At 39.6% G+C, this 27,801-nt stretch overlaps 1 protein-coding gene across 1 annotated transcript; it reads left to right on the top strand.

The window, feature by feature from the left end:
- The first annotated feature begins 151 nt into the window (after positions 1–151).
- Positions 152–27,801, top strand: LOC109034943 (probable maltase). The gene is made up of 10 exons (XM_019048374.2): positions 152–346; positions 16,077–16,256; positions 16,742–16,899; positions 17,353–17,478; positions 18,691–18,926; positions 19,626–19,821; positions 21,220–21,466; positions 22,803–22,998; positions 23,623–23,766; positions 27,151–27,801. The coding sequence occupies exons 1-10, from the start codon at positions 184–186 to the stop codon at positions 27,305–27,307; spliced, it is 1,803 nt and encodes a 600-aa protein (XP_018903919.2). The 5' UTR covers positions 152–183; the 3' UTR covers positions 27,308–27,801.

Below are 27,801 nucleotides of genomic sequence, written 5' to 3'. Positions count from 1 at the left end.
TACCTCAAAAAGTTTCCCCCTCGATATGAGGAAGGACGCCACAAACCGCAAATCGATATCATAATTAGAACTAAAGTTATGGCCAGTGGTGCGTAACTTTTGAATAACCCTGTATATTTCTACTATTTCCCGATTATCTTTCAGTGTACACGTGATCATCGTTTCTACGCCTAAATTAGAAAGATGCCCAGCCTATCAACTTTACTGCTCTCTTTATTATGCTGTTCGAATCTACAAGTGATCCAGACAACCCCAGAGTCGGACTGGTGGGAAAGGACAGTCATTTATCAAATTTATTTACGTTCATTCAAAGATTCGGATGGAGATGGTGTCGGAGATCTTAAAGGTAGGCACGAGAATTAAATGATTATTTTTTCACTCTTTCTCTCTCTCCCTCCCTTTCCCCTCCCCCTTTCCCTCCCCCTCCCCCCTTTTTTTAAAAACTTTACTCTCTAGTGACAAAAAGTTGACCAGACCTGTTCATGCCTCTTCAAAGGTCCCCTATGAAGACACTCTAAAATGAACAATAATTAATTGCACCGGCGCATCTTGTATTTCTATGAATCAACTCAGCAGTTTACCAACAAGTTGGTTTTAGTGAGCAGATTTTTAATAGCCTATGATAAATAATTGAGGATGGCAGTAGGGTAAAAACAGGAATTTGAGCGCAGTAAATTATCCAACAGCGTTGCATGATTGTGCAGAAAAATATGAATTAAATTACAGCGTTGTATAGGGATTATTGTTGAATATGGCAACGCTGTAAAAAGAAAGTATTGCATGTTGCCCCTTCAATATGCGGGTTATGCAATGGTGTAATAATGCCCCTTCATTTTTCGGGTTATGCAATGGTGTATTTTTCAAGATGGCGCAGCAGCGTTGCCGCGTGGTGCATGTAAATAAATGATTTATTTATTGGTGAAATTTTGCAACATTGCATTTTACAGTGTTGCCAGATGGGGCAAGAAATTAGTTGATTTTTCCGTACAGTGTTGCCAGATTGTGCAAAAAAATTCGGATTTTCGGACTTGTAAAATTTTTCGGTTTCGAGAGACCGTATCTTGCAGTATGGGCCTGGTATCTGATACTGTAGATTAGGGTCTGATTCGGGAAAATTGAAAATTTTTCGGAAAATCACCCTCGTCCGATCCGGTGCGGACCGATGCGATTCTTTTCCATTATCGAAGATCGGAAAACTGTACTGACCGCATTTCGATACGAGTTTTGGTTTTCGAGATTTCGGACTTGTCCTGGGAACGCTAACGAACGCTGGACTATACGAGGGATTTCCCACTCTCGCTCTCCGTTCGTTTCTGTTCGTCCCTTCGAAAGGCTTCTGACCGCCATGTAGGAGCCTACCCTATGATTAGGGCCAGTTTTCACAATGTCGCGCAGTGTCGCTTGCACGTTATGCCTGGTAACGCTAACGAACGCTGGACTATACGAGGGATTTCCCACTCTCGCTCTCCGTTCGTTTCTGTTCGTCCCTTCGAAAGGCTTCTGACCGCCATGTAGGAGCCTACCCTATGATTAGGGCCAGTTTTCACAATGTCGCGCAGTGTCGCTTGCACGTTATGCCTGGTAACGCTAACGAACGCTGGACTATACGAGGGATTTCCCACTCTCGCTCTCCGTTCGTTTCTGTTCGTCCCTTCGAAAGGCTTCTGACCGCCATGTAGGAGCCTACCCTATGATTAGGGCCAGTTTTCACAATGTCGCGCAGTGTCGCTTGCACGTTATGCCCTGGAACGCTAACGAACGCTGGACTATACGAGGGATTTCCCACTCTCGCTCTCCGTTCGTTTCTGTTCGTCCCTTCGAAAGGCTTCTGACCGCCATGTAGGAGCCTACCCTATGATTAGGGCCAGTTTTCACAATGTCGCGCAGTGTCGCTTGCACGTTATGCCCTGGAACGCTAACGAACGCTGGACTATACGAGGGATTTCCCACTCTCGCTCTCCGTTCGTTTCTGTTCGTCCCTTCGAAAGGCTTCTGACCGCCATGTAGGAGCCTACCCTATGATTAGGGCCAGTTTTCACAATGTCGCGCAGTGTCGCTTGCACGTTATGCCTGGTAACGCTAACGAACGCTCGACTATACGAGGGTTTACCGATGCGTATCGGGAACCTTGTGTTTTGGGATGAGCGACTGGGGAATGGATATTGCAATGTTCAGTTTGATGAATTAAAAATTTTTATTATTTTTTATTGGATATTTACAGTTACAGTTTAAAAACAGTTCGCGTTTAGAAAACGCACTAAAAAACGTGAGGGTTGTCAACCACAAACATCGGATCCTTCTCCGAACTTTAAATCTACACTTATGTCATCGACTTTCCGATTGTTATTTTTCCGGGCGATCCTGATGAAACGGAACTTGCAGTCGGATGAAAGGTACTTGGAGTACAGGTACGGTGCGGAGCAAATGAGCGCCAGTAAACTCAAGATGAATAGAAGAGCGTCCCCCGAAATCAATGTTCAACGTGAAATATCCGTTGGTTCATGGGTCGCAGAATAATCTGAGGACTCTAATTCACTTGTATGGATCAAGGGTTTCAGAAAAAACTTGAAAATTGCGGGCAGCCCCCCTCGCGAACCGGATTGTTTAGGAAACTTCAGCACAAGCCTACGGGTCCTCACTCTATACGTCCCGAAATCAATGTTCAACGTGAAATATCCGTTGGTTCATGGGTCGCAGAATCATCTGAGGACTCTAATTCACTTGTATGGATCAAGGGTATCAGAAAAAACTTAAAAATTGCGGGCAACCCCCCTCGCGAACGGTATGTTTAGGAAACTTCAGCACAAGCCTACGGGTCCTCACTCTATACATCCCGAAATCAATGTTCAACGTGAAATATCCGTTGGTTCATGGGTCGCAGAATCATCTGAGGACTCTAATTCACTTGTATGGATCAAGGGTGTCAGAAAAACTTGAAAATTGCGGGCAGCCCCCCTCGCGAGCGGTATGTTTAGGAAACTTCAGCACAAGCCTACGGGTCCTCACTCTATACATCCCGAAATCAATGTTCAACGTGAAATATCCGTTGGTTCATGGGTCGCAGAATCATCTGAGGACTCTGATTCACTTGTATGGATCAAGGGTTTCAGAAAAAACTTGAAAATTGCGGGCAGCCCCCTCGCGAACGGTATGTTTAGGAAACTTCAGCACAAGCCTACGGGTCCTCACTCTATACATCCCGAAATCAATGTTCAACGTGAAATATCCGTTGGTTCATGGGTCGCAGAATAATCTGAGGACTCTAATTCACTTGTACGGATCAAGGGTGTCAGAAAAACTTAAAATTTCATTGCGGGTTCTCACCCAGCGGTCGTGAGGGAGCAACGAAGTGCTTTAACTCCGTTTCCGTGCTGCGGTCCTCGATGGATGCGTCACGAGATGATCAATATTCAACGTGAAATATCTGTTGGTTCGTGGATCGCAGGATAATCTTATGAATCTTATTCAGTTGTATGGAGTAAGCGGTACACTCGATGACTTCGATTATTTACCACAACTTTATATGAGAATGTCCATGGTTGATGATTTCGATACTATACCACAGATAGAAACGTAACATATCAATAATCGATGGTATTTGCTTAATATGTCGAAAACGGTACGTCCTAGACGATTTTTGACGAGATCAATCCGCTACATTTCGATTATAAATTCAATGAGAGCACCAGGAAGCCTCCAAAAGAGTTAGGAAGCCCAAAATCAATCAATCAATAATTATCTTATTGGAATCCACCGTATTGCTTTCAGGGACGTGTCGTAACCCGCGATCTAACATTTAAGGTAGGGTAAAAGATCGATATTCAGGTCCAAATTACTTCACACTCGATTATTTTACCATAGTTTTAAATATAGTACCTATTTAGTGAGAGTATAGATAAATGTGAAACTCCGAGAATCCATCAGGCCTTCACCGATGCCTCCGCGAATAAAGTCAGGGCCAGAAATACAACCAACCTATGAATTTCAATTACACAGAACAATTTACTAATACAATTGTTACGAACCATCGTTTATCAAGCACGTATTTGACTTAGTTTTTGCATAAATTTACTCATTTACTGTGGAAGAACGCTCATTTATACACATTCTGAGCCATATTGGTTAGAATTGGAATCTACAGACTGGCAGTGAAATTTTGGGCGTTAGAAGTTGGTTAGAAGGGTGCGGCTGCACTTTTGGGTCCAAAACCCTCCATGAAAGCGATCTGTCCATACTCTCGCTATAAAGGTACTCTAGTTTTAAATGGACGGAGTTAAACAGAAAGGAACCAAGCCACATCGGGATCGAACCGAGAAAAAGAGGTTTAAAGTTTGACTCCTGCATAAGACTCAATGTAAAAGATAAACTTCAAGTTCGATTTCTGCAAAATTTGTTCCAACAAAAACTTTGAATTTTTGGCGATAGATAGTAGAGCAGTGGTTGAGTTCAAAATCACTCATAACTCAATTTTTTCCAAAATGTGGGTTGGTTCCTTTCTGCTTAACTCAGTCCAAATAGGAATACATCAATATTCAATTATTTCGATTCATTACCATAGTTTTTTTAATAGGAAAACAGCGATGGTCAATTATTCCGATTCTTCACCGTAACATCAAATGGAAAAATCTAATCAGTTGATGATTGCGAATATTTACCGTGATGGACCACCAGACGAGTTTCTTAACCAAAATTTCACGTAAACCATGATGCGCACACCGAAAATTACCGAAATATGATTCTTGAGATTTAAATTCAAACTACCCGCTCATGAAAGCTCGCAATGCTCCGCGTGATTCACATCACACGCTAAACGTTATCACGATAGTTTCTGCGATATAAAAATCTTGACACTTTGGATCAGCTATAGCAAATTGTTTACAGTTTGAACAGCACATGATGGGAAATGAATACTTGTTGCTCGATTGAGAAGCTTGCTGAAAGCGTTGTAGTGCTCGATTTGAATGTCGTAGAGCTTTGAGCAGTTCAAATTCCCCGTAACCAATATGTGAAATGAAAACGTTAATATCTTCGTTAGGAGTTGGTTTCAGTAATTTAGTTGCGTGAATCGTGTTCTCCGTGAAGCTCTGGTTAAGAAACACGTATCAGAATGCTTAAATTCGCACCTCATCTAGTGGTCCATTTTAAATGGGAATGTAACAATACTCGATGATTTCGATTACTTACCACAACTTCACATGAGAATGTTAATGGTCGATGATTTCGATAGAAATAAAGGTAAAAATATCAATAATCGATGGTTTTTGCTCGGTATCTCGGAAACGGTGCGTCTTAGACGAATTTTAACGGCAACACATCCGCTACTTTTCAAATATGATTGCAATGAGACCACCGGAAGCCTCCAAAAAATTTATCAAACCTAAAAGATGTTGAATTTCATTGCGGGAACCCCCAGTTGCGAAGAACGGTATTGAAAAAGCTCCAGTAGGTACATTGCTTTACGGTCCCCGTCAAAATCAGAACTGAGAACTCAAGAGGGAACTGATGCATTTGATTGTGAGTCAAAATCAGAACTTCATAAAGAACTTGAGATAAAGGATACCACAGAAGCGGATCATAACTCTAGTAAAGATAAAAAGGGTGATGCGAAGATCCATGTAGAGATGGATAAAAACCATGTTTTGAAGCCCCAAAATCATGAGAATGATTTTTTTCTTCTTTCTTTAGGATTTTATGACTTATGATTCACTCCACTAGGCTTTCAAGAAGCTTGATTTTCATACGAGAAGCCAAGAGATTGAATGGTGTGATGACTATGAGAAATCAAAAATGCTCATTTTGGACGCGAATCCAGGCAAAGTGTCGAGTTCCATAAACTCGTGTTGAGCGCTGTGGAGATAATTAGAGGATTTTATGACCTATGAATCACTCCACTAAGCTTCCAAGAAGTTTAATTTTCATATGAGAATCCGAGAGATTGAATGGTATGATCAGTATTAGAAATGAAATGTGCTCATTTTGGACGCGAATCCACGAAAAGTGTCGAGTTCCATAAACTCGTGTTGAGCGGTGTGGAGATAATTAGAGGATTTTGTGACTTATGATTCACTCCACTAGGCTTCCAAGAAGTTTAATTTTCATACGAGAAGCAACGAGATTGAATGGTGTGATGACTATGAGAAATCAAAAATGCTCATTTTGAACGCGAATCGGCAGGTTAAGTGTCGAGTTGTAAAAAGACTCATAAAAGGTCCTGACTACTTGCACAGCATGGTGAACATAATGATATGCACAAGGCAGCTGATTTGTGCGCTGCAATAAGTATTTTATGCAAATATACAAGCAAGAATATTAAGATCTTGTGGCAGTACTTGAAAAGGGTGTTACGATACCTATAAGGCTCAAGGAATTTGAAATTGACCTATACAAAGAAACTAATATTTACTGATATCTTGAGTGGTCACTGTGATTCTGATTGGGCAACAGATGAAAACGATAGAAAGAGCACGACAGGCTTCTTATTTCAATTATTTGAAAACTGTACCATTTGTTGGAATACCAAAAGCAAAACTCTGTGGCTACCTCATCCACTGAATCAGAGTATATGGCGCTTTTTGAAGCTGTCAGGGAAGCTCTTTGATTGAAATCGTTTCTGAGTAGTATTAATATGACTGCAATAACTCCCATTTTAATTTATGAAGACAACACCGGTTGCATAAGTATTGCAAAGAATCCAAGTAGTCACAAAAGATCAAAACACATGCATGTAAAGTATCATTTTTCTAGAGAACAGGTAGAAAAAGGGCTAAAAAATGTGAAATATGTTCCAACAGGTGATCACCTACCCGATTTACTGACCAAACCGTTATCCACCATAAAATTCAAGAAATTAAGACCAGGGCTGGATCTTCAAAATTAGCAAAATTAGAAATTAGCAAGTCAAAATGCAAGTGGACTCGTCAAAAAATCCAAGTGGACTCGTCAAAATAAGTCTCCTTTGAATATATCCTTCAGCGCTCTCTAAGTGTTTTCTTTGCTCTCCTCTATCGAGTTGAAATGTAAGCTAATGAAACAGACAAAAGTCGCAGGGAAGATCAAAACACATAGATGTAAAGTATCATTTTCTAGAGAACAGGTAGAAAAAGTGCTAATAAATGTGAAATATGTTCCAACAGGTGATCAGCTAGCCGATTTACTGACCAAACCGTTATCCACCATAAAATTCAAGAAATTAAGACCAGAGCTGGGTCTTCAAAATTAGTAAAATTAGAAATTAGCAAGTCAAAATTCAAGTGGACTCGTCAAAATAACTGACGTATTCACCTGATAGAGCGTTGTAAAGTTTCCCTGGTCAGTTTCTTATATAATCGTTGTACCGCGAGGAATATATTCATGATATCCAGGGTGCAATCCATTTGAGGACTGTGCTTTTGTCTCAGGGTCGTAGCCGTAGACTCATTTGAAGTAAAATTTAATGAATCTTCACCCTCGGTTATTTTACGAAAAAATAAAAGGAAACGCGAGCATGACACTTGACACGCATATTTTGATCAGTTATCTTTCTAATATCCGATTGAAAGCTATCGAAGTTCAATTGTAATATAGAGGAGGATAAAGTCCAGGCCATTATCTGTATTAAAATCTGAATCAATAAAAAATTTTCGATATTTTCCGGACAGACCTCTTTTCAGTATCGTTTTGAGTAGAAAAGTTTCATTGCGGGTAGCCCGAACGGGAGTGGAAGATGAACCGACTTATGTATGCAATTCCCAAAAGACTTGGTAAAATCTTTCTGTGAATACATGTAACCCAACCGCAGCGGAAGTGTCTCTGGAGCTGAGTTTGAGATGGAGTAACAACGTGTCTGGAAAAGGAAGCGGACAAACCTGTTCAGCAACTCTTTTCGCATTCCTGGAATCTTAGTGGACGTTTTTGAAACGCGGATGTTTTTTAGACAAGGACGTTTTCCAAACGTGTTTGCGTTTTCTAAACGTGTTTGCGTTTTCTAAACGTGTTTGCGTTTTCGAAACGTGTTTGCGTTTTCGAAACGTGTTTGCGTTTTCGAAACGTGTTTGCGTTTTCGAAACGTGTTTGCGTTTTCTAAACGTGTTTGCGTTTTCGAAACGTGTTTGCGTTTTCTAAACGTGTTTGCGTTTTCGAAACGTGTTTGCGTTTTCTAAACGTGTTTGCGTTTTCGAAACGTGTTTGCGTTTTCGAAACGTGTTTGCGTTTTCTAAACGTGTTTGCGTTTTCGAAACGTGTTTGCGTTTTCTAAGAGGCGGACGTTTTCAATATGGATAATAACTGTGTAAAATTCATTTGTTCGTTTTTATTTAAAAAAAAATCAAACTATATTTCCTATAACTTACCCTACTATTGAAGTAAATCAAATCTAAAAGAAAAATACAGTGTCCCAACTTAGGAATTTATTGTCGGTTCATCTTCCACTCCCGTTCGGGCTACCCGCAATGAAACTTTTCTACTCAAAACGATACTGAAAAGAGGTCTGTCCGGAAAATATCGAAAATTTTTTATTGATTCAGATTTTAATACAGATAATGGCCTGGACTTTATCCTCCTCTATATTACAATTGAACTTCGATAGCTTTCAATCGGATATTAGAAAGATAACTGATCAAAATATGCGTGTCAAGTGTCATGCTCGCGTTTCCTTTTATTTTTTCGTAAAATAACCGAGGGTGAAGATTCATTAAATTTTACTTCAAATGAGTCTACGGCTACGACCCTGAGACAAAAGCACAGTCCTCAAATGGATTGCACCCTGGATATCATGAATATATTCCTCGCGGTACAACGATTATATAAGAAACTGACCAGGGAAACTTTACAACGCTCTATCAGGTGAATACGTCAGTTATTTTGACGAGTCCACTTGAATTTTGACTTGCTAATTTCTAATTTTACTAATTTTGAAGACCCAGCTCTGGTCTTAATTTCTTGAATTTTATGGTGGATAACGGTTTGGTCAGTAAATCGGCTAGCTGATCACCTGTTGGAACATATTTCACATTTATTAGCACTTTTTCTACCTGTTCTCTAGAAAATGATACTTTACATCTATGTGTTTTGATCTTCCCTGCGACTTTTGTCTGTTTCATTAGCTTACATTTCAACTCGATAGAGGAGAGCAAAGAAAACACTTAGAGAGCGCTGAAGGATATATTCAAAGGAGACTTATTTTGACGAGTCCACTTGGATTTTTTGACGAGTCCACTTGCATTTTGACTTGCTAATTTCTAATTTTGCTAATTTTGAAGATCCAGCCCTGGTCTTAATTTCTTGAATTTTATGGTGGATAACGGTTTGGTCAGTAAATCGGGTAGGTGATCACCTGTTGGAACATATTTCACATTTTTTAGCCCTTTTTCTACCTGTTCTCTAGAAAAATGATACTTTACATGCATGTGTTTTGATCTTTTGTGACTACTTGGATTCTTTGCAATACTTATGCAACCGGTGTTGTCTTCATAAATTAAAATGGGAGTTATTGCAGTCATATTAATACTACTCAGAAACGATTTCAATCAAAGAGCTTCCCTGACAGCTTCAAAAAGCGCCATATACTCTGATTCAGTGGATGAGGTAGCCACAGAGTTTTGCTTTTGGTATTCCAACAAATGGTACAGTTTTCAAATAATTGAAATAAGAAGCCTGTCGTGTTCTTTCTATCGTTTTCATCTGTTGCCCAATCAGAATCACAGTGACCACTCAAGATATCAGTAAATATTAGTTTCTTTGTATAGGTCAATTTCAAATTCCTTGAGCCTTATAGGTATCGTAACACCCTTTTCAAGTACTGCCACAAGATCTTAATATTCTTGCTTGTATATTTGCATAAAATACTTATTGCAGCGCACAAATCAGCTGCCTTGTGCATATCATTATGTACACCATGCTGTGCAAGTAGTCAGGACCTTTTATGAGTCTTTTTACAACTCGACACTTAACCTGCCGATTCGCGTTCAAAATGAGCATTTTTGATTTCTCATAGTCATCACACCATTCAATCTCGTTGCTTCTCGTATGAAAATTAAACTTCTTGGAAGCCTAGTGGAGTGAATCATAAGTCACAAAATCCTCTAATTATCTCCACACCGCTCAACACGAGTTTATGGAACTCGACACTTTTCGTGGATTCGCGTCCAAAATGAGCACATTTCATTTCTAATACTGATCATACCATTCAATCTCTCGGATTCTCATATGAAAATTAAACTTCTTGGAAGCTTAGTGGAGTGATTCATAGGTCATAAAATCCTCTAATTATCTCCACAGCGCTCAACACGAGTTTATGGAACTCGACACTTTGCCTGGATTCGCGTCCAAAATGAGCATTTTTGATTTCTCATAGTCATCACACCATTCAATCTCTTGGCTTCTCGTATGAAAATCAAGCTTCTTGAAAGCCTAGTGGAGTGAATCATAAGTCATAAAATCCTAAAGAAAGAAGAAAAAAATCATTCTCATGATTTTGGGGCTTCAAAACATGGTTTTTATCCATCTCTACATGGATCTTCGCATCACCCTTTTTATCTTTACTAGAGTTATGATCCGCTTCTGTGGTATCCTTTATCTCAAGTTCTTTATGAAGTTCTGATTTTGACTCACAATCAAATGCATCAGTTCCCTCTTGAGTTCTCAGTTCTGATTTTGACGGGGACCGTAAAGCAATGTACCTACTGGAGCTTTTTCAATACCGTTCTTCGCAACTGGGGGTTCCCGCAATGAAATTCAACATCTTTTAGGTTTGATAAATTTTTTGGAGGCTTCCGGTGGTCTCATTGCAATCATATTTGAAAAGTAGCGGATGTGTTGCCGTTAAAATTCGTCTAAGACGCACCGTTTCCGAGATACCGAGCAAAAACCATCGATTATTGATATTTTTACCTTTATTTCTATCGAAATCATCGACCATTAACATTCTCATGTGAAGTTGTGGTAAGTAATCGAAATCATCGAGTATTGTTACATTCCCATTTAAAATGGACCACTAGATGAGGTGCGAATTTAAGCATTCTGATACGTGTTTCTTAACCAGAGCTTCACGGAGAACACGATTCACGCAACTAAATTACTGAAACCAACTCCTAACGAAGATATTAACGTTTTCATTTCACATATTGGTTACGGGGAATTTGAACTGCTCAAAGCTCTACGACATTCAAATCGAGCACTACAACGCTTTCAGCAAGCTTCTCAATCGAGCAACAAGTATTCATTTCCCATCATGTGCTGTTCAAACTGTAAACAATTTGCTATAGCTGATCCAAAGTGTCAAGATTTTTATATCGCAGAAACTATCGTGATAACGTTTAGCGTGTGATGTGAATCACGCGGAGCATTGCGAGCTTTCATGAGCGGGTAGTTTGAATTTAAATCTCAAGAATCATATTTCGGTAATTTTCGGTGTGCGCATCATGGTTTACGTGAAATTTTGGTTAAGAAACTCGTCTGGTGGTCCATCACGGTAAATATTCGCAATCATCAACTGATTAGATTTTTCCATTTGATGTTACGGTGAAGAATCGGAATAATTGACCATCGCTGTTTTCCTATTAAAAAAACTATGGTAATGAATCGAAATAATTGAATATTGATGTATTCCTATTTGGACTGAGTTAAGCAGAAAGGAACCAACCCACATTTTGGAAAAAATTGAGTTATGAGTGATTTTGAACTCAACCACTGCTCTACTATCTATCGCCAAAAATTCAAAGTTTTTGTTGGAACAAATTTTGCAGAAATCGAACTTGAAGTTTATCTTTTACATTGAGTCTTATGCAGGAGTCAAACTTTAAACCTCTTTTTCTCGGTTCGATACCGATGTGGCTTGGTTCCTTTCTGTTTAACTCCGTCCATTTAAAACTAGAGTACCTTTATAGCGAGAGTATGGACAGATCGCTTTCATGGAGGGTTTTGGACCCAAAAGTGCAGCCGCACCCTTCTAACCAACTTCTAACGCCCAAAATTTCACTGCCAGTCTGTAGATTCCAATTCTAACCAATATGGCTCAGAATGTGTATAAATGAGCGTTCTTCCACAGTAAATGAGTAAATTTATGCAAAAACTAAGTCAAATACGTGCTTGATAAACGATGGTTCGTAACAATTGTATTAGTAAATTGTTCTATGTAATTGAAATTCATAGGTTGGTTGTATTTCTGGCCCTGACTTTATTCGCGGAGGCATCGGTGAAGGCCTGATGGATTCTCGGAGTTTCACATTTATCTATACTCTCACTAAATAGGTACTATATTTAAAACTATGGTAAAATAATCGAGTGTGAAGTAATTTGGACCTGAATATCGATCTTTTACCCTACCTTAAATGTTAGATCGCGGGTTACGACACGTCCCTGAAAGCAATACGGTGGATTCCAATAAGATAATTATTGATTGATTGATTTTGGGCTTCCTAACTCTTTTGGAGGCTTCCTGGTGCTCTCATTGAATTTATAATCGAAATGTAGCGGATTGATCTCGTCAAAAATCGTCTAGGACGTACCGTTTTCGACATATTAAGCAAATACCATCGATTATTGATATGTTACGTTTCTATCTGTGGTATAGTATCGAAATCATCAACCATGGACATTCTCATATAAAGTTGTGGTAAATAATCGAAGTCATCGAGTGTACCGCTTACTCCATACAACTGAATAAGATTCATAAGATTATCCTGCGATCCACGAACCAACAGATATTTCACGTTGAATATTGATCATCTCGTGACGCATCCATCGAGGACCGCAGCACGGAAACGGAGTTAAAGCACTTCGTTGCTCCCTCACGACCGCTGGGTGAGAACCCGCAATGAAATTTTAAGTTTTTCTGACACCCTTGATCCGTACAAGTGAATTAGAGTCCTCAGATTATTCTGCGACCCATGAACCAACGGATATTTCACGTTGAACATTGATTTCGGGATGTATAGAGTGAGGACCCGTAGGCTTGTGCTGAAGTTTCCTAAACATACCGTTCGCGAGGGGGCTGCCCGCAATTTTCAAGTTTTTTCTGAAACCCTTGATCCATACAAGTGAATCAGAGTCCTCAGATGATTCTGCGACCCATGAACCAACGGATATTTCACGTTGAACATTGATTTCGGGATGTATAGAGTGAGGACCCGTAGGCTTGTGCTGAAGTTTCCTAAACATACCGCTCGCGAGGGGGGCTGCCCGCAATTTTCAAGTTTTTCTGACACCCTTGATCCATACAAGTGAATTAGAGTCCTCAGATGATTCTGCGACCCATGAACCAACGGATATTTCACGTTGAACATTGATTTCGGGATGTATAGAGTGAGGACCCGTAGGCTTGTGCTGAAGTTTCCTAAACATACCGTTCGCGAGGGGGGTTGCCCGCAATTTTTAAGTTTTTTCTGATACCCTTGATCCATACAAGTGAATTAGAGTCCTCAGATGATTCTGCGACCCATGAACCAACGGATATTTCACGTTGAACATTGATTTCGGGACGTATAGAGTGAGGACCCGTAGGCTTGTGCTGAAGTTTCCTAAACAATCCGGTTCGCGAGGGGGGCTGCCCGCAATTTTCAAGTTTTTTCTGAAACCCTTGATCCATACAAGTGAATTAGAGTCCTCAGATTATTCTGCGACCCATGAACCAACGGATATTTCACGTTGAACATTGATTTCGGGGGACGCTCTTCTATTCATCTTGAGTTTACTGGCGCTCATTTGCTCCGCACCGTACCTGTACTCCAAGTACCTTTCATCCGACTGCAAGTTCCGTTTCATCAGGATCGCCCGGAAAAATAACAATCGGAAAGTCGATGACATAAGTGTAGATTTAAAGTTCGGAGAAGGATCCGATGTTTGTGGTTGACAACCCTCACGTTTTTTAGTGCGTTTTCTAAACGCGAACTGTTTTTAAACTGTAACTGTAAATATCCAATAAAAAATAATAAAAATTTTTAATTCATCAAACTGAACATTGCAATATCCATTCCCCAGTCGCTCATCCCAAAACACAAGGTTCCCGATACGCATCGGTAAACCCTCGTATAGTCGAGCGTTCGTTAGCGTTACCAGGCATAACGTGCAAGCGACACTGCGCGACATTGTGAAAACTGGCCCTAATCATAGGGTAGGCTCCTACATGGCGGTCAGAAGCCTTTCGAAGGGACGAACAGAAACGAACGGAGAGCGAGAGTGGGAAATCCCTCGTATAGTCCAGCGTTCGTTAGCGTTCCAGGGCATAACGTGCAAGCGACACTGCGCGACATTGTGAAAACTGGCCCTAATCATAGGGTAGGCTCCTACATGGCGGTCAGAAGCCTTTCGAAGGGACGAACAGAAACGAACGGAGAGCGAGAGTGGGAAATCCCTCGTATAGTCCAGCGTTCGTTAGCGTTCCAGGGCATAACGTGCAAGCGACACTGCGCGACATTGTGAAAACTGGCCCTAATCATAGGGTAGGCTCCTACATGGCGGTCAGAAGCCTTTCGAAGGGACGAACAGAAACGAACGGAGAGCGAGAGTGGGAAATCCCTCGTATAGTCCAGCGTTCGTTAGCGTTACCAGGCATAACGTGCAAGCGACACTGCGCGACATTGTGAAAACTGGCCCTAATCATAGGGTAGGCTCCTACATGGCGGTCAGAAGCCTTTCGAAGGGACGAACAGAAACGAACGGAGAGCGAGAGTGGGAAATCCCTCGTATAGTCCAGCGTTCGTTAGCGTTACCAGGCATAACGTGCAAGCGACACTGCGCGACATTGTGAAAACTGGCCCTAATCATAGGGTAGGCTCCTACATGGCGGTCAGAAGCCTTTCGAAGGGACGAACAGAAACGAACGGAGAGCGAGAGTGGGAAATCCCTCGTATAGTCCAGCGTTCGTTAGCGTTCCCAGGACAAGTCCGAAATCTCGAAAACCAAAACTCGTATCGAAATGCGGTCAGTACAGTTTTCCGATCTTCGATAATGGAAAAGAATCGCATCGGTCCGCACCGGATCGGACGAGGGTGATTTTCCGAAAAATTTTCAATTTTCCCGAATCAGACCCTAATCTACAGTATCAGATACCAGGCCCATACTGCAAGATACGGTCTCTCGAAACCGAAAAATTTTACAAGTCCGAAAATCCGAATTTTTTTGCACAATCTGGCAACACTGTACGGAAAAATCAACTAATTTCTTGCCCCATCTGGCAACACTGTAAAATGCAATGTTGCAAAATTTCACCAATAAATAAATCATTTATTTACATGCACCACGCGGCAACGCTGCTGCGCCATCTTGAAAAATACACCATTGCATAACCCGAAAAATGAAGGGGCATTATTACACCATTGCATAACCCGCATATTGAAGGGGCAACATGCAATACTTTCTTTTTACAGCGTTGCCATATTCAACAATAATCCCTATACAACGCTGTAATTTAATTCATATTTTTCTGCACAATCATGCAACGCTGTTGGATAATTTACTGCGCTCAAATTCCTGTTTTTACCCTACTGATGGCTGCGTTCAGTTGATGCGTTAATTATCATTTAATCGTGACTCGACGTTGACTCAATGCTCGTGCTTTGCAATAAATCGATTGATCTGCAATTTAAACTTGTGGAAAAGGATCGATAAAAAGGGTGTTCGCAACGAACACCATACTAATCGATTCTTTATCACAGCTTCAAATTGGGAAATATCGATAATCGATCATTAACGCCACGCCACTGGTCGACTTAGGTTACAGTTTTTTAAGTTGCCCTCGACTACTTCAATGAAATTAAGGTTGGGTTTCATCAATGGAATCTACTTAAGTTTGATTGGGTCACTTGGACCTTCTTAAGTTAAGTTCCATTTGGTCAAGTTATCTGTGCTTAAGTCACCATAAACACTATACTCACATCAAGGTTCCAAGTTTTAAAAATATTCTGAAATTATGACCGGGTAGAATCTATGTCTGCAGGTCCAGTGGCCTGGAATAAGTGATTGCACAGTTGGGATTTGTATCCGGAGACTTATTGACTAAGAGTCTGGGACGCTGACCGCCAGGCCAACCTGACGTGCATTGACACCATCGAAAAAATTCTTTATCTAACATCTTTAAATTGCCTATTTATACATTTTAACAGGAGTGTACGAGAAATTAGATTACATCAAAGAAACAGGATTTGAAACCGTTTGGATTCAGCCTTTCTTCAAATCTCCAATGGCAGATATGGGTTACGATGTCGCGAATTACAAGGAAATTGAACCAATGTTCGGAACAGTGCAGGATTTTAAAACCCTGGTTCAAGGTATCCATGACAGAGGTCAGTAAAGATAAGTCATTCCAAAGTACTTTCCTTGCACCAGTACAACGCGCAAACGTGCGGTATCACCCATGGATTGAAGGCGCAACGTACAATACTCTCCTTCTTCAAAATTTAAACAGCAGTTCCCCGGCTTAGTCATTTACATACTGCCCTATCCTTTGTTCCACTCAATTCATATTTTAATTCAATATTATTTTCAATTCACATATTAACACCGCTCACCCTTCATGCCCTATTTTGTATTTATATTTTTATGTAAAATCCGGTAAGAGACTTTTGCATTTAAATTCCCACTTTCGCACAACTCCTCATTCCGTGAGCAAACGGTAATGAGAATGGAAACTGCAACAGTAACGGCAACAGCAATCGTAACTGTCCCCTCTAAATTATTTCTTGAAAAATATTTAAACTTTATTTAAAAACCAGTGCAATTTTAGGAAGCTCAAGGAGGGTAAAATCATTGACTTTGCTTAATTTTACAGGGATGAACATTATCATAGATTTCATTCCAAATCACACAAGCTCGGAAAATGAGTGGTTCAAACTTTCCGAAAATAGAATAGAGCCATACACTGATTACTATATTTGGCATGATGGGAAACGGTTTAATGACACACATGTCACAGAACCGACTAACTGGGTAAGTCTGCCTCTGGTATCACCTCTTTTTTCACATTCTCTACTTTCCCCTAAATGCCTGAGATGCCGAAATGGATTTCTTGCGAAAATCAGTCGAAATCGAGATCAGGCTAGAAACGAAGGACAGCATGAGAAAATAATAAGATAATGATGAGCTGACGTTTCGGAGGCTGACTTCCTGCATCCTTATTGTCAGGTCCGACTAAAGTACCTCCTCTCTTCTTTTGACTGATTTTCCAGCCATCGCCTTATCAGGCAAGTAAGAAAGGAATAAAATTGATAAATATTGAAAATAATCGATAAGAATTCTATGTTTATCCTTACGAGCAGTCGTCAAAAATTAAGTAAAAATTCTGCACAATCTTGCAGCATGAAGACTCGCGCATCCTTTAACCCAAGAGGTCCAATTTTCAGGTCAAAATAATTGTATTTCTACATAAGTTTCTCTTTTTAGTTGCATGTTTTCAATGGAAAAGCGTGGACTTGGAGCGAAAAAAGACAACAATATTACTTTCACCAATTCTCTCCCAAACAGCCAGATCTGAACTATCGAAATCGAAATGTGCAACGGGAAATGGAGGTAAGACTAAACAACTGAAATCTGTGTTGACCATTTGTGGGGGTTGTTGAGTTGACGGCTAACCTAATTTCTTAATAATCCCGTTTTTATTTATTCAGACATGAGCGTGAGAGGGGGACTTCATTCTGGCTTAAACTACTATTTTCTATGTCAATATTAATTATTTTTCTGTGGAGAGGATCGGGTAGAAGTATTGTATGTTCCGTTACAAAGCTCTTTGAAAATATGAAGATCACAACGACAATCACACGTCATCCGGGCATCACGCTAAACTAAGATGGGTAATACAACTATTTCAACTCCAAAGCCGCTCAAATTGCATATCCAGCAAGTTGAAGGCGAACTTGATTTCTTCCGTCTGTTCTCAGAGGTTAGCGCAAGAGCGTTGCTAAATTCTAATTTTTGCAACTTATTTTGATGTCATTATCAACATTGTTTTCCGCGAGAAGTTACTGTGCGGTTCCCTGCGAAGATCATTAATGATACGAAGATTACAACGAAAACCGCTCGCCTTTGAAAGACGGTATACCATAAGAATTTCATGGAAAAATCATCTCGACTGGTTTAAACATTTTTGGACATTTTTCAACTCAAACCGTAACTTCTACACCTAAATCGTGTGCGAAATAGCAGCTTCAGCTTGTTATTGAATTTTATATTGCCCGCCGTCCTTTAATTCTGGTTTCCCTTATTCTGTTCTACTCATGTTTCTAATTTTCCTGCCTCCATTTTTGCTTTTAGTTTCTCGAGTGATTGCATTGCTTCGCCAACTGAAACTCTTTTTCCTTTGATAATTCCTCTTTTACCCCTCGAAAGAGCGTAACGACATTTCAATGTTGCCAATTTTTCCCTCACTAATTGCAATTTTAACTGCAGAATTTTGGGCATATCTAACTGAAAATTTCACCGATTTTTCATCTATGATCTCATACAAAAATCGAAAAAAAATTTGACAAAAATAGTGCAGTTCCATTTTAATAAAATATCGAATGTTTTGAGTCTATTTTGCACACTTGGAATGGAGTTACAATTCGTTCGAGAAACGACGAATTGATATCCTACATGTGCTTCAAAATTATCATTTTAACTGTGCTTTACCGATTCACTTTTCAAACTTCTCTCTTAGGATGAATCACTCTTACCCAGAGTATAAATAAATAAAAAAAAGTATGAAAAAAAAATTATTAATTAGGATTGAAATTAAATTACTAGGACGTGATAAAGTTCTGGCTCGATCTTGGTGTGGACGGTCTTCGAGTGGATGCAGTTGATTATTTGTATGAAACAGACATTTTACTAGACGAGCCTGAGCTACCACCCGGACCAGGCGTCAGCGGTTATGAGAGCTTGAAGCACATTTACACCAAAGCACAACCAGAAAATAAAATCCTCACTCACAGTTGGCGATTAGTCATGGATGAATACACAAAAAGGGACAACAAAACAAGGTCTGTACTGTATTCTATGCATGCACGTTTATTCATAAAATTGTAGACCAATTTAATCAAAATTGCGTAAAACTCCAAAATAATAAAATAAAACAATAAAATAATCCAAATCCAAAAGTATAATCTTCTTTTGCACATAGCGTTGTTTATACAACAATTCTGACCCACAAAAGACGAATTTGAAATTACGTGTACAACGAGAAGAATGATGGTAAAATGTACGATGTTAGGTTCGAACCCGAACACGCAACTATTTGAACTCTGCAGTGGGCCGGGTTGCATACGCTACATTTTGTGGGCGAGATTTGAGATCTACCCACGACCTACTCGCGCTCGCAATAGGGCCCAGGTGCTATCTGTGTTTTCCTCGACTGTATACAATCCGGCCCTCAGCGGAGCTAAAATAGCTGCATACTGCGACCAAACTCAACATCGTATATTCCTCCATTGTTTTACGCTCAATTCAAATATCAAGTTAGTCTTTCGGAATACCATTTCAGTTAGTGTAAATCGATTAATTTTGTGTTCTAATACTTTGTCTCTATTAATGAAGGAGCAGCTAGAAGAGGTTATATTGGATTTTCTCGGATTTTTCCAATTCCAATGTGAGTATCTCATATTTCTGCATCTCTCTATAGAATCGTCAGGTTTCAGATTTATGTTTTAAAAATTGATTTTTCTATCTTTTATATTCTCCAGACTCCTGATTTTGGAGCAATATGCTCCATTGAAGCAGCTGGTTGCATTCCAAGGGAATTCGACTTATCCCAATGCGCATATATCGCTTTATTTTCCGTTAATATTCTACAGTCATGAGCAAAATGCTACCGTTTTAGATGGAATTATTCGTGGTTGGTCAGATATTCAACCAGACAACCATCCACCGAACTGGGTGGTAAGTATTTCCAATGTTCACAGTACTTCAGATGACTCTCAGCTTATTTACGAAAGTGCTATCATGATATTCACACCTCAATCTGAACATTCATACACATATTTATACATGCTGGCATGTCGCCTGTCAGTGTATCGACGGATTTTAAAGAAAAGTTGGAGAACCATCTGACAACAAAACGCCGCGCCCCTATTCAGAATTTCAGATCCTACCGTACGGACCTCATACCTAATACCGGACCGTCATAGACCTATGATACGAGCGTAAACTAGATAATATGGTCTCTGACCTAAGATCTCCATTTTTATCCTACCTCTGGTAACAAACACAACTCACAATATAAACCTAGCCTAATCAGGACATAGTCCAGGATTTTATTTTTTTTTCAACATAGTGGCAAATACTCACCAGGTAGGTGTCAGAAAACTTCAGATTCTGGTTCAGTGACCCAAAAAAATAAAGCAATTAGAGGATAAAGATAAAGCCGTGGACCTAGAATTCTGGCTAGCTTCATAAGAGGCCTAACATTTTTAGACCTTATCCAAAAAAAAAAAAAAAAAAAAAAAAAAAAAAACCACTAAGAAGTGGCTCGAACTGTATGTAACGAGGTGGAGAAATGGTGCCAGGTCCACAACATTTCGCGGCGAGAACAAAGTCAAGAAGTTCCAAAAATTATAATTAGAGTCAAAATTAAATTTTTGAACTCTAATTATAATTTTTGGAACTCCTTGACTTTGTTTTCCCCGCGAAATTGTGTGGACCTGGCAACATTTCTCCACCTTATTAGACCTTATCGCAGTGTATAAATATTTTATTTGCCACATCCGCTTCACTATGGTTTTTGAAATATAACTTACTTTTCTGCCGTACTAAGTATAAACGTCGTATGAACCTTCAAACGATGCCAAATTTTCTTCGATAAAATACGAATATATTGAGGAAGTTGTCAATGTTCTCCGCTCAATTCTTCAGACGATTTATTAATTAAGATTAATTTAGACGATTAAGACGATTAATTAATTAGACAATTAAATCTAAAATTCTTGAAAATTTCAAGGGAAAGCATACATCACGTTCTTCTGAAACACATTTGTGATCAGGAAAAATTTGGAAACATTTGAATGTTCATACAATGTCTTTCCTTAGCAGGGCAGTATTCCCAAGAGATAATTGCAAATGGCCTATTTCATTCTCTTATGCAAATCAGTATCCTTTCGTCAGCATTGTGAAAGACTAATTTATTTTTATTTTTTTTTTAAGGAATTTTATTAAAATACAACGTAACTACTACAAGTATTTCCTTGTATCTGTCTACATGATTTAAAACTAAAACTAAACGAATTGCATTAAAATATCTATTATATCTATTCTATTTTATATTTTTTTCTATTTTTAAAGATTGAAAATCATGATCGCTACAGAGTTGATCATCGGAAGGGCGCGGAATTTATTGACGCGATGAACATGATTCACTTGTTATTACCTGGAGTTGCGTTCGTGTATTATGGGGCAGAACTCGCTGTTGAGGACAATTGGACTATTCGTAAGGGACAAATCCGTGATCCGAATAATTATGGACACGGAATTACGACCTCTCGGGATCCTAGCCGAACTCCTATGCCTTGGGATGATACTAAAAATGCCGGTAGGTGCAGTTTAATTCACTCTTTTCCAATGAGCACGGAAAAAAATTGATTGCTAATTACCTCACACATGCAACATCTCCATTATTACCCATATGCATTTCACGGCGACCAGCGCCAGCGACCGTGCTGCGTTTGGCGCAATGCGTGAAGTATTCCTGCAGTCTTGCAGACGCTAATAATCTATAAAAAAATGAGTGACCTTAGAGATTATCTCTTTGAAGACTAAGCGTGCCCAATTTGTAATAGTAATTGCTGAAAATAGTTCAAAATGTTTACGGTGGATGGTCATGTTCACTGAATTTTGTTCTGATAAATAAATTGCTGTACATGGTGGCCCAGACCCACCTTCCCAAGCCTATTTCTTGGTTAATATCGGCCGAACGACGCGCAGGACTGAAAAAACAGGTACGGTGTTGAACCCAAAGAATCCAAATTTCATAGTTCCAAGCCCTCTTCGGTCACCCTTGGTGCGTTAAAGTGGAGTCCATACTTCAAAAGTCGGAATTTACGTCAACATTTTGAAATGATTTAATCGAAATGCGAACGTACCGGAAATTTTTACCTACTTCGACACCAAGAAATCCAAAATTGGTCTATCCGTGTCCGAAATACTGAGAACTAAAGATGGGGGACAGGATCCGCCCTTCAAAAAATGTCAGTTCGGTAAATTGACGTAGAGACTCGGGAAAAGATGTTTCTATGTTCGACCCCCTGGAATCCGAATTTGAAGGCCCCACCGTCCTCAGAGGAATCTCTGATAAGGTACTCAGCAGCCTTGTTGTTGAAATTTTGTGGTTGTCTGATAGGCATAGATGACATAGGTTAAAAGGCGGAGCGTGATTGGTCGGCTATGTCTTATTGCTGCTTCATCGTGCCTTTGTCAGGTGGAATAGACGACATACTGTCGGAAACTTAAGAGGTGCCTTTAACTTGTCGAGAGTTCCACCCGATATAGGCACGATAAAGCAGCGTTAAGACATTGCCGACCAATCACGCTCCGCCTCTTAACCTAGGTCACCTATGTCTACCGGATAAACACAAAATTTCAACAATCAAGCTGCAGGGACCCCATAATGGTTTTTACCTGAAAGTTCATAATCCTCCACACTCCATCAGAAATGCCTCTGGGGACGACGAGACCCTCATATTCGGATTTCTTAGGATCGAGTATTCATGAGAACGTCTTTTTTTCAAAAAGTCTTGCATCATATTTTCATGTTTTTAGTCTGTTTTTTCCTCTTACGTATTTTCATTAACTTATGTTTGGGCAGCTCACACAATTTTGATTTTGACTTTGTTTACATACACAATGCACCAATATAAATATTATTTCAGGTTTCACAAGGAATCAGAAGCCATGGTTACCGGTTCACCCAAACTACTGGCGAAAGAATGTAAAATCTGAACAGAAAGAATCTAAAAGTAGCTACAAAATATTTAAGCGACTATTGGCTTTACGGCGTACGCCAGTCATAAAATATGGAAAATTTCAAACTTTCGTCATGAGCGAATGGACATACATGTTCACAAGGTAAGGACTACGTGATAATAAGCAACGTATGAACGATAAAGAGCATACTTAATACTTGTATTGTTAGTTCTAATGATTTTTATTGAGTATTAAATATACAAATAAAAAGGCAACCGTTCTGAGAGATGGCGTAAAGCGCATGGTTAGAGCGCTCACTCATTTTTCTTCTTCTTTTTTTCATAACCCTCGGCAGGCTATTGTTTAATTGTCGAGTGGGCATGTATTGCCGGTTTTCGTTGAGACAATTGTTGATTTTCAATTTGCCGCTGAGCAAAGATGGAAAGTGAAATTTCCTTGCACTTCGAAAACCTCAAATAAATTTGAAAAAATTTGAGGTTTGTTAATTATTTTTTCGGGATTTCTAATATTAAACCTCAGGAAGTCCAGAAGCGTTTCACATGATCATTCTGCTAATGCGGCAGTATAATGCCACCCTATTAAGCTGCTAAACACAAAGAGGGACACAAGGGGGAGTTTAGAGAGAAATTTAGCCCCAAAATATCGACCTTTCACGTATGAAATTCTGAAACTGCTTCTGTAATCATTGCAACAAAAGTCAAAAAATTAAGGTTATTTTGTTTCTCTATCAGTCAGTTTACGGAGTAACTCTTTCTGTAATTTTAGGAGTACCTCTAGAGATGATACTGTGGCTGTTATCATAAATCTAGGAACTGAAACGGAGGAAGTTTGTGCTCAAAATTTTGCAGTAGGTCTGCCCGACATTATGACAGTTTACACGGCCTCGTTAAATTCTGGATTTGACGTTGGGTGAGTTCTGGTTTTTGAATATCTCTTTATACCTCATCTACAGGTAATATTACGTATGACGTCGCTAATTTGAGTATTTTTTTTTTAATATTCTTGATACCTCTGACTAAAATCAAGAATGGGGGGGGGGGGCTGTGTCATAGCCGCATACATATGAACCCTTTGGTTTTTGAGAACCGCCTTTAATTTAGAGGGTATGCGACCCCCAAATGTGGGAGCCCCTTGTACCCTGAGCACGGTAATAATTAGTGGTGACTATGACGTGTCCCAGAGTTTGTAAGTCTTACAGACAACAGCCGTAACAACTCTCAAATTTTCAGCGGTATTTTTAGTGATGCATTTCATCTCACCCCAATTTTTGCGTGGACAGTGTTTATTTTCCCGGCTTAGGCTGGGACCAGTGAGTTTCCTTATATGTTCGTAGGTTGAGACATCTGAAAGTACCTAGGCCCTCATTTTCTTGATGCGATCATTTTTATCAATGATGAAAGTTTTGTTAGCTTTATCGGCTCGTACCACCATGACATATTTAATGTTTATGCTTTTTTTAAGAAAATATGAGTTTTACGAATGTCCTTCAGAATTTTGTTTTTACAAAAAAAAAAAAAAAAAAAAAAAAAACATTCTGTAAATGTAAGAATTGAAGATATTTTCACGCAGAAAAGAATAACTTCCAACTTTTTATACCCAACCGGTTTTGATTATCATGTATGATTTGATACATGTTGCTTTAGCTCTTGAAAACAGCAGACGGTTATTTAAATTTAACTCTAGATTCGATCGTGGTTGCTGGTTGGTAATGATTTTTTCTAAAGATATAGGTTTACACGGGTCTTTTGGGTCAATTAGAACATGGGATTCAAAACGCAAGACAAAAGGCAGAGAAAAGGATGTGTTTATTCGTGCAAAATACAGTTGGAAATATTTGTAAACCAATATTTACTTTTCTCTCGAGAAGGAACACATTTTTGACAATAATGTATTCTTAAACGCATTATCATGTAAACCGTAAAACTTTTGACGCTATTTTTCATGAAAAACATTTCAGAATGTGCATCACCTTAGGCATGACTAAGCGAACAAAATGCACACAGAACAGCTTGTATTACAATATTATACCAATAACTAGGGGCTGTGGCTGGTACGCGGCCACCAATCACTGAGAAAAGCTACACGTAAAAAAGCGTAGAACAACCATGTTCAAGTTATTTCGTAGATGAATGGATTCAAAAGCCAACGGGTGCACGCGAAAGAAAACGTATTTATCTTTGATTGCAACGTTTTGCACCACTTTCTATGTCTTATTTTTGAACGCCGTTTTTAAAAAGCTACCCACAGTTTTTTTAAAGTTTCCGAGAAATTTTCGGCATGATTTAAAATGAAATCACAAAAAATTTTGGCTCGATATTTTCGTTCGTTCTGATTTCTTTTTATTAAACCACAATGAATTTTATGCAATTCAAGTTTCAGAGTCGCAGCATCGTTTAAAAATCGTCCGAGTTTCTGAGTCGTTTCCATTAAGATACATATTTACCCTTTAATTGAGTTAAAACCCGGGCAGGGGCCGTTAACAGAAATTACGCGAGGGCCTAGTTTTGTGGAGATTTGATATAGCGTCGCGCAAGCCAGGAAAGGGAGTGCGGGTCGAGTGTCAGTGTCAAGTCATCTTCACAGTGTGATGCGCCCTTAATCCAGCTAGCACCAATGTGCCTACACCCGTTGTCGAATAGTTATCGCATATAACTCTCGCATTGCGTTTGGTGCAATGCGAGAAGTATTCATGCAGACTTGTAGGCGCTAACGTTCGTTGACGCCAACTGTACTGTTTGGCGCAACGCATGAAGTATTCCTGCAGTCTCGCAGGCGCTGATGTGAGTTTGACGTCGACCGCACCGTGTTTGGCGCGATTATTCGAACCCGCGTTAGGACAATCGCGGCATCGAAGAGTGAAGCTTAAAAGGCCCATGTTGGCCCATGTTGGCCCATGTTGTGTGTGTTTCGACGCCGTATGAGCACTCCAACATTGCCTCGTTTCTCTCGATAAAATATTTTCTCTGAGAAAAGTTAGGAGGGTTCTGTACGTTCGCTTTTTTAGTTTGAATGGACCATTAAACAAGGTATGAATTTAAGCACTCAGATACATGATTTTTCACCAGAATTTCACGTAAAACACGATTCGCGCAACGAAACCTCAACTTCTAGCTAAGATATTAACGTTTATATATTGTCCATGGGTTACGGGAACTTTGAATTTTCCGGTCACAAGAAAAACAAAACCATACGTGAGTCAAATTGCGCACCACAACGGCTGTAGCTCACCACTCAACCGAGCATTGCTTCTTTCCCACACTGTCATGTTCAAAGCGTGTACAAGTAAAGCTAAGCGTCAAGATTGAGGTTGCCATATTTTCGTATTACTGAAACTGTCATAGTGAAGTTTGGCGTGCAATTTAACCCAAGTAAATTATCCTTTCTTCCATGAGCGGAAAGGTTGAATTTATTCATGAAAAACGTTATCGTTATTACCACGGTTAGGAGGTAATCTAAGCTAAGGCTTTCGATTCTTCGATAACCGATCTTCCAAAGCAGTGGCGTGGCGTGAAGGATCGATTATCGATATATCGCCATTTGAAGGTATGGTGAGGAATCGATTACTAAGGTGTTCGCTGCGAACGCCCTGATAATCGATCTTTTTTCATAGGTTTGAATGGAGAATCCATCGATATATCGCAAAGCACGCCACGCCACTGTCCAAAGGAAGCGAGGGGCGCGGGACCCGCAGCGCGATCCGCATCTCTTTTCCCGGACATCGGGGGACCGGGACGGTCAAGCCCGGATCGATTCGGCGCACAGTGGCTCGATTCAAATAGAGAGGTCCGACATGAAATTTTTTACGAAAACTGCAAAATTTGATGTTTATTTCGTCAAATTTTAAATTTTAAGGGGTGCTTCTTGAATGCAATTTCACGAGGAAACCATTGGAGCCGCTTTTAGAACCTCAAGGTTTTGTATAAACAGAGTTATAAGCATTTAAAGCTTCCAAATTTTGTCCGACCTCTCCTGTTGACTCGGTCCACTGTGCGACGTTCTCCGCTGAATTTTGACCCGAAGGATTCTGCTTACGGAATTATATATTATGATGGTGATGATGATGATATGATGATATGTCCTCTTTAAGTGTAAGATAAATGCATAACAACTTTTCCCCGTGCATGCATGAAAGCTGCTTTTTTTTTTTGGTTTTTTTTGGTTTTTTTTTGCTTTTTGTTTTTTTTCTTTCTCTTTGTTTGTTTGCCTAACAATGTTTACAGGGTAGTTTAATTATTTTGTTTCAAGTGACAGTACTTAAAACGACTAATAACGAATGATTAATTTATGTTGCAGGGATAGAATTACGACATCAAGGGTCAACGGAGGAAAGTGTGCCGAGTTAAGACCCAAAGCAGGCTTCGTCCTTAGTGTCAATTCCGGCAGTAGCTTGCTTTGTTCTGCGTACCTAATTCCCCTTTTAGTTTTTGTTTTTTTTTGTATACTTAAATAATATTTCATAAACCTTGCGTGTTTTAGGAAAAATTAAATATTAGTAAAAACTTTTTTGAAAAAGAAATGAATGTCATACATGACATGTAGGACACTGCTCTCCCCCCCCCCCATATCACATTAATCCTTATTCTTAAGGTTTAATAAGTTCAATATTAGCTCACGTGGTAGTGCAGACGGCATGACGTGAAAATGATGATTACCTCTTCTACCTCTTTCACGAAAAAGCTAGTGTAAGCGAATAGTAGGAAAATGGGGTTTTCAGCACACTGAGAGTGCCAAAATATGCGTATTAAAAGTAGGAAGTCTCTATGGGAGAGATTCGGTTCGTTTCATTTTAAAATGCAAATGTGGTGCAAATATGCTGACGAGGAAGCAAAAGATAATTGAGCGAGACGTGATTGCACCTTGGCTGGTGCTTAAAACCATCGTCGCAAAGGGCCTCAGTTGAACGCAACCTTCTCCATCCCCTTTAGATATGTTCCCCTTTTTCCT

The sequence above is a fragment of the Bemisia tabaci genome, chromosome 5 (genome assembly GCF_918797505.1).
Source record: "Bemisia tabaci chromosome 5, PGI_BMITA_v3".
Classification (NCBI taxonomy): Eukaryota; Metazoa; Arthropoda; class Insecta; order Hemiptera; family Aleyrodidae; genus Bemisia; species Bemisia tabaci.
The sequence above is the reverse complement of the archived record's forward strand: the minus strand, read 5'-3'. Positions and strand labels throughout refer to the sequence as shown.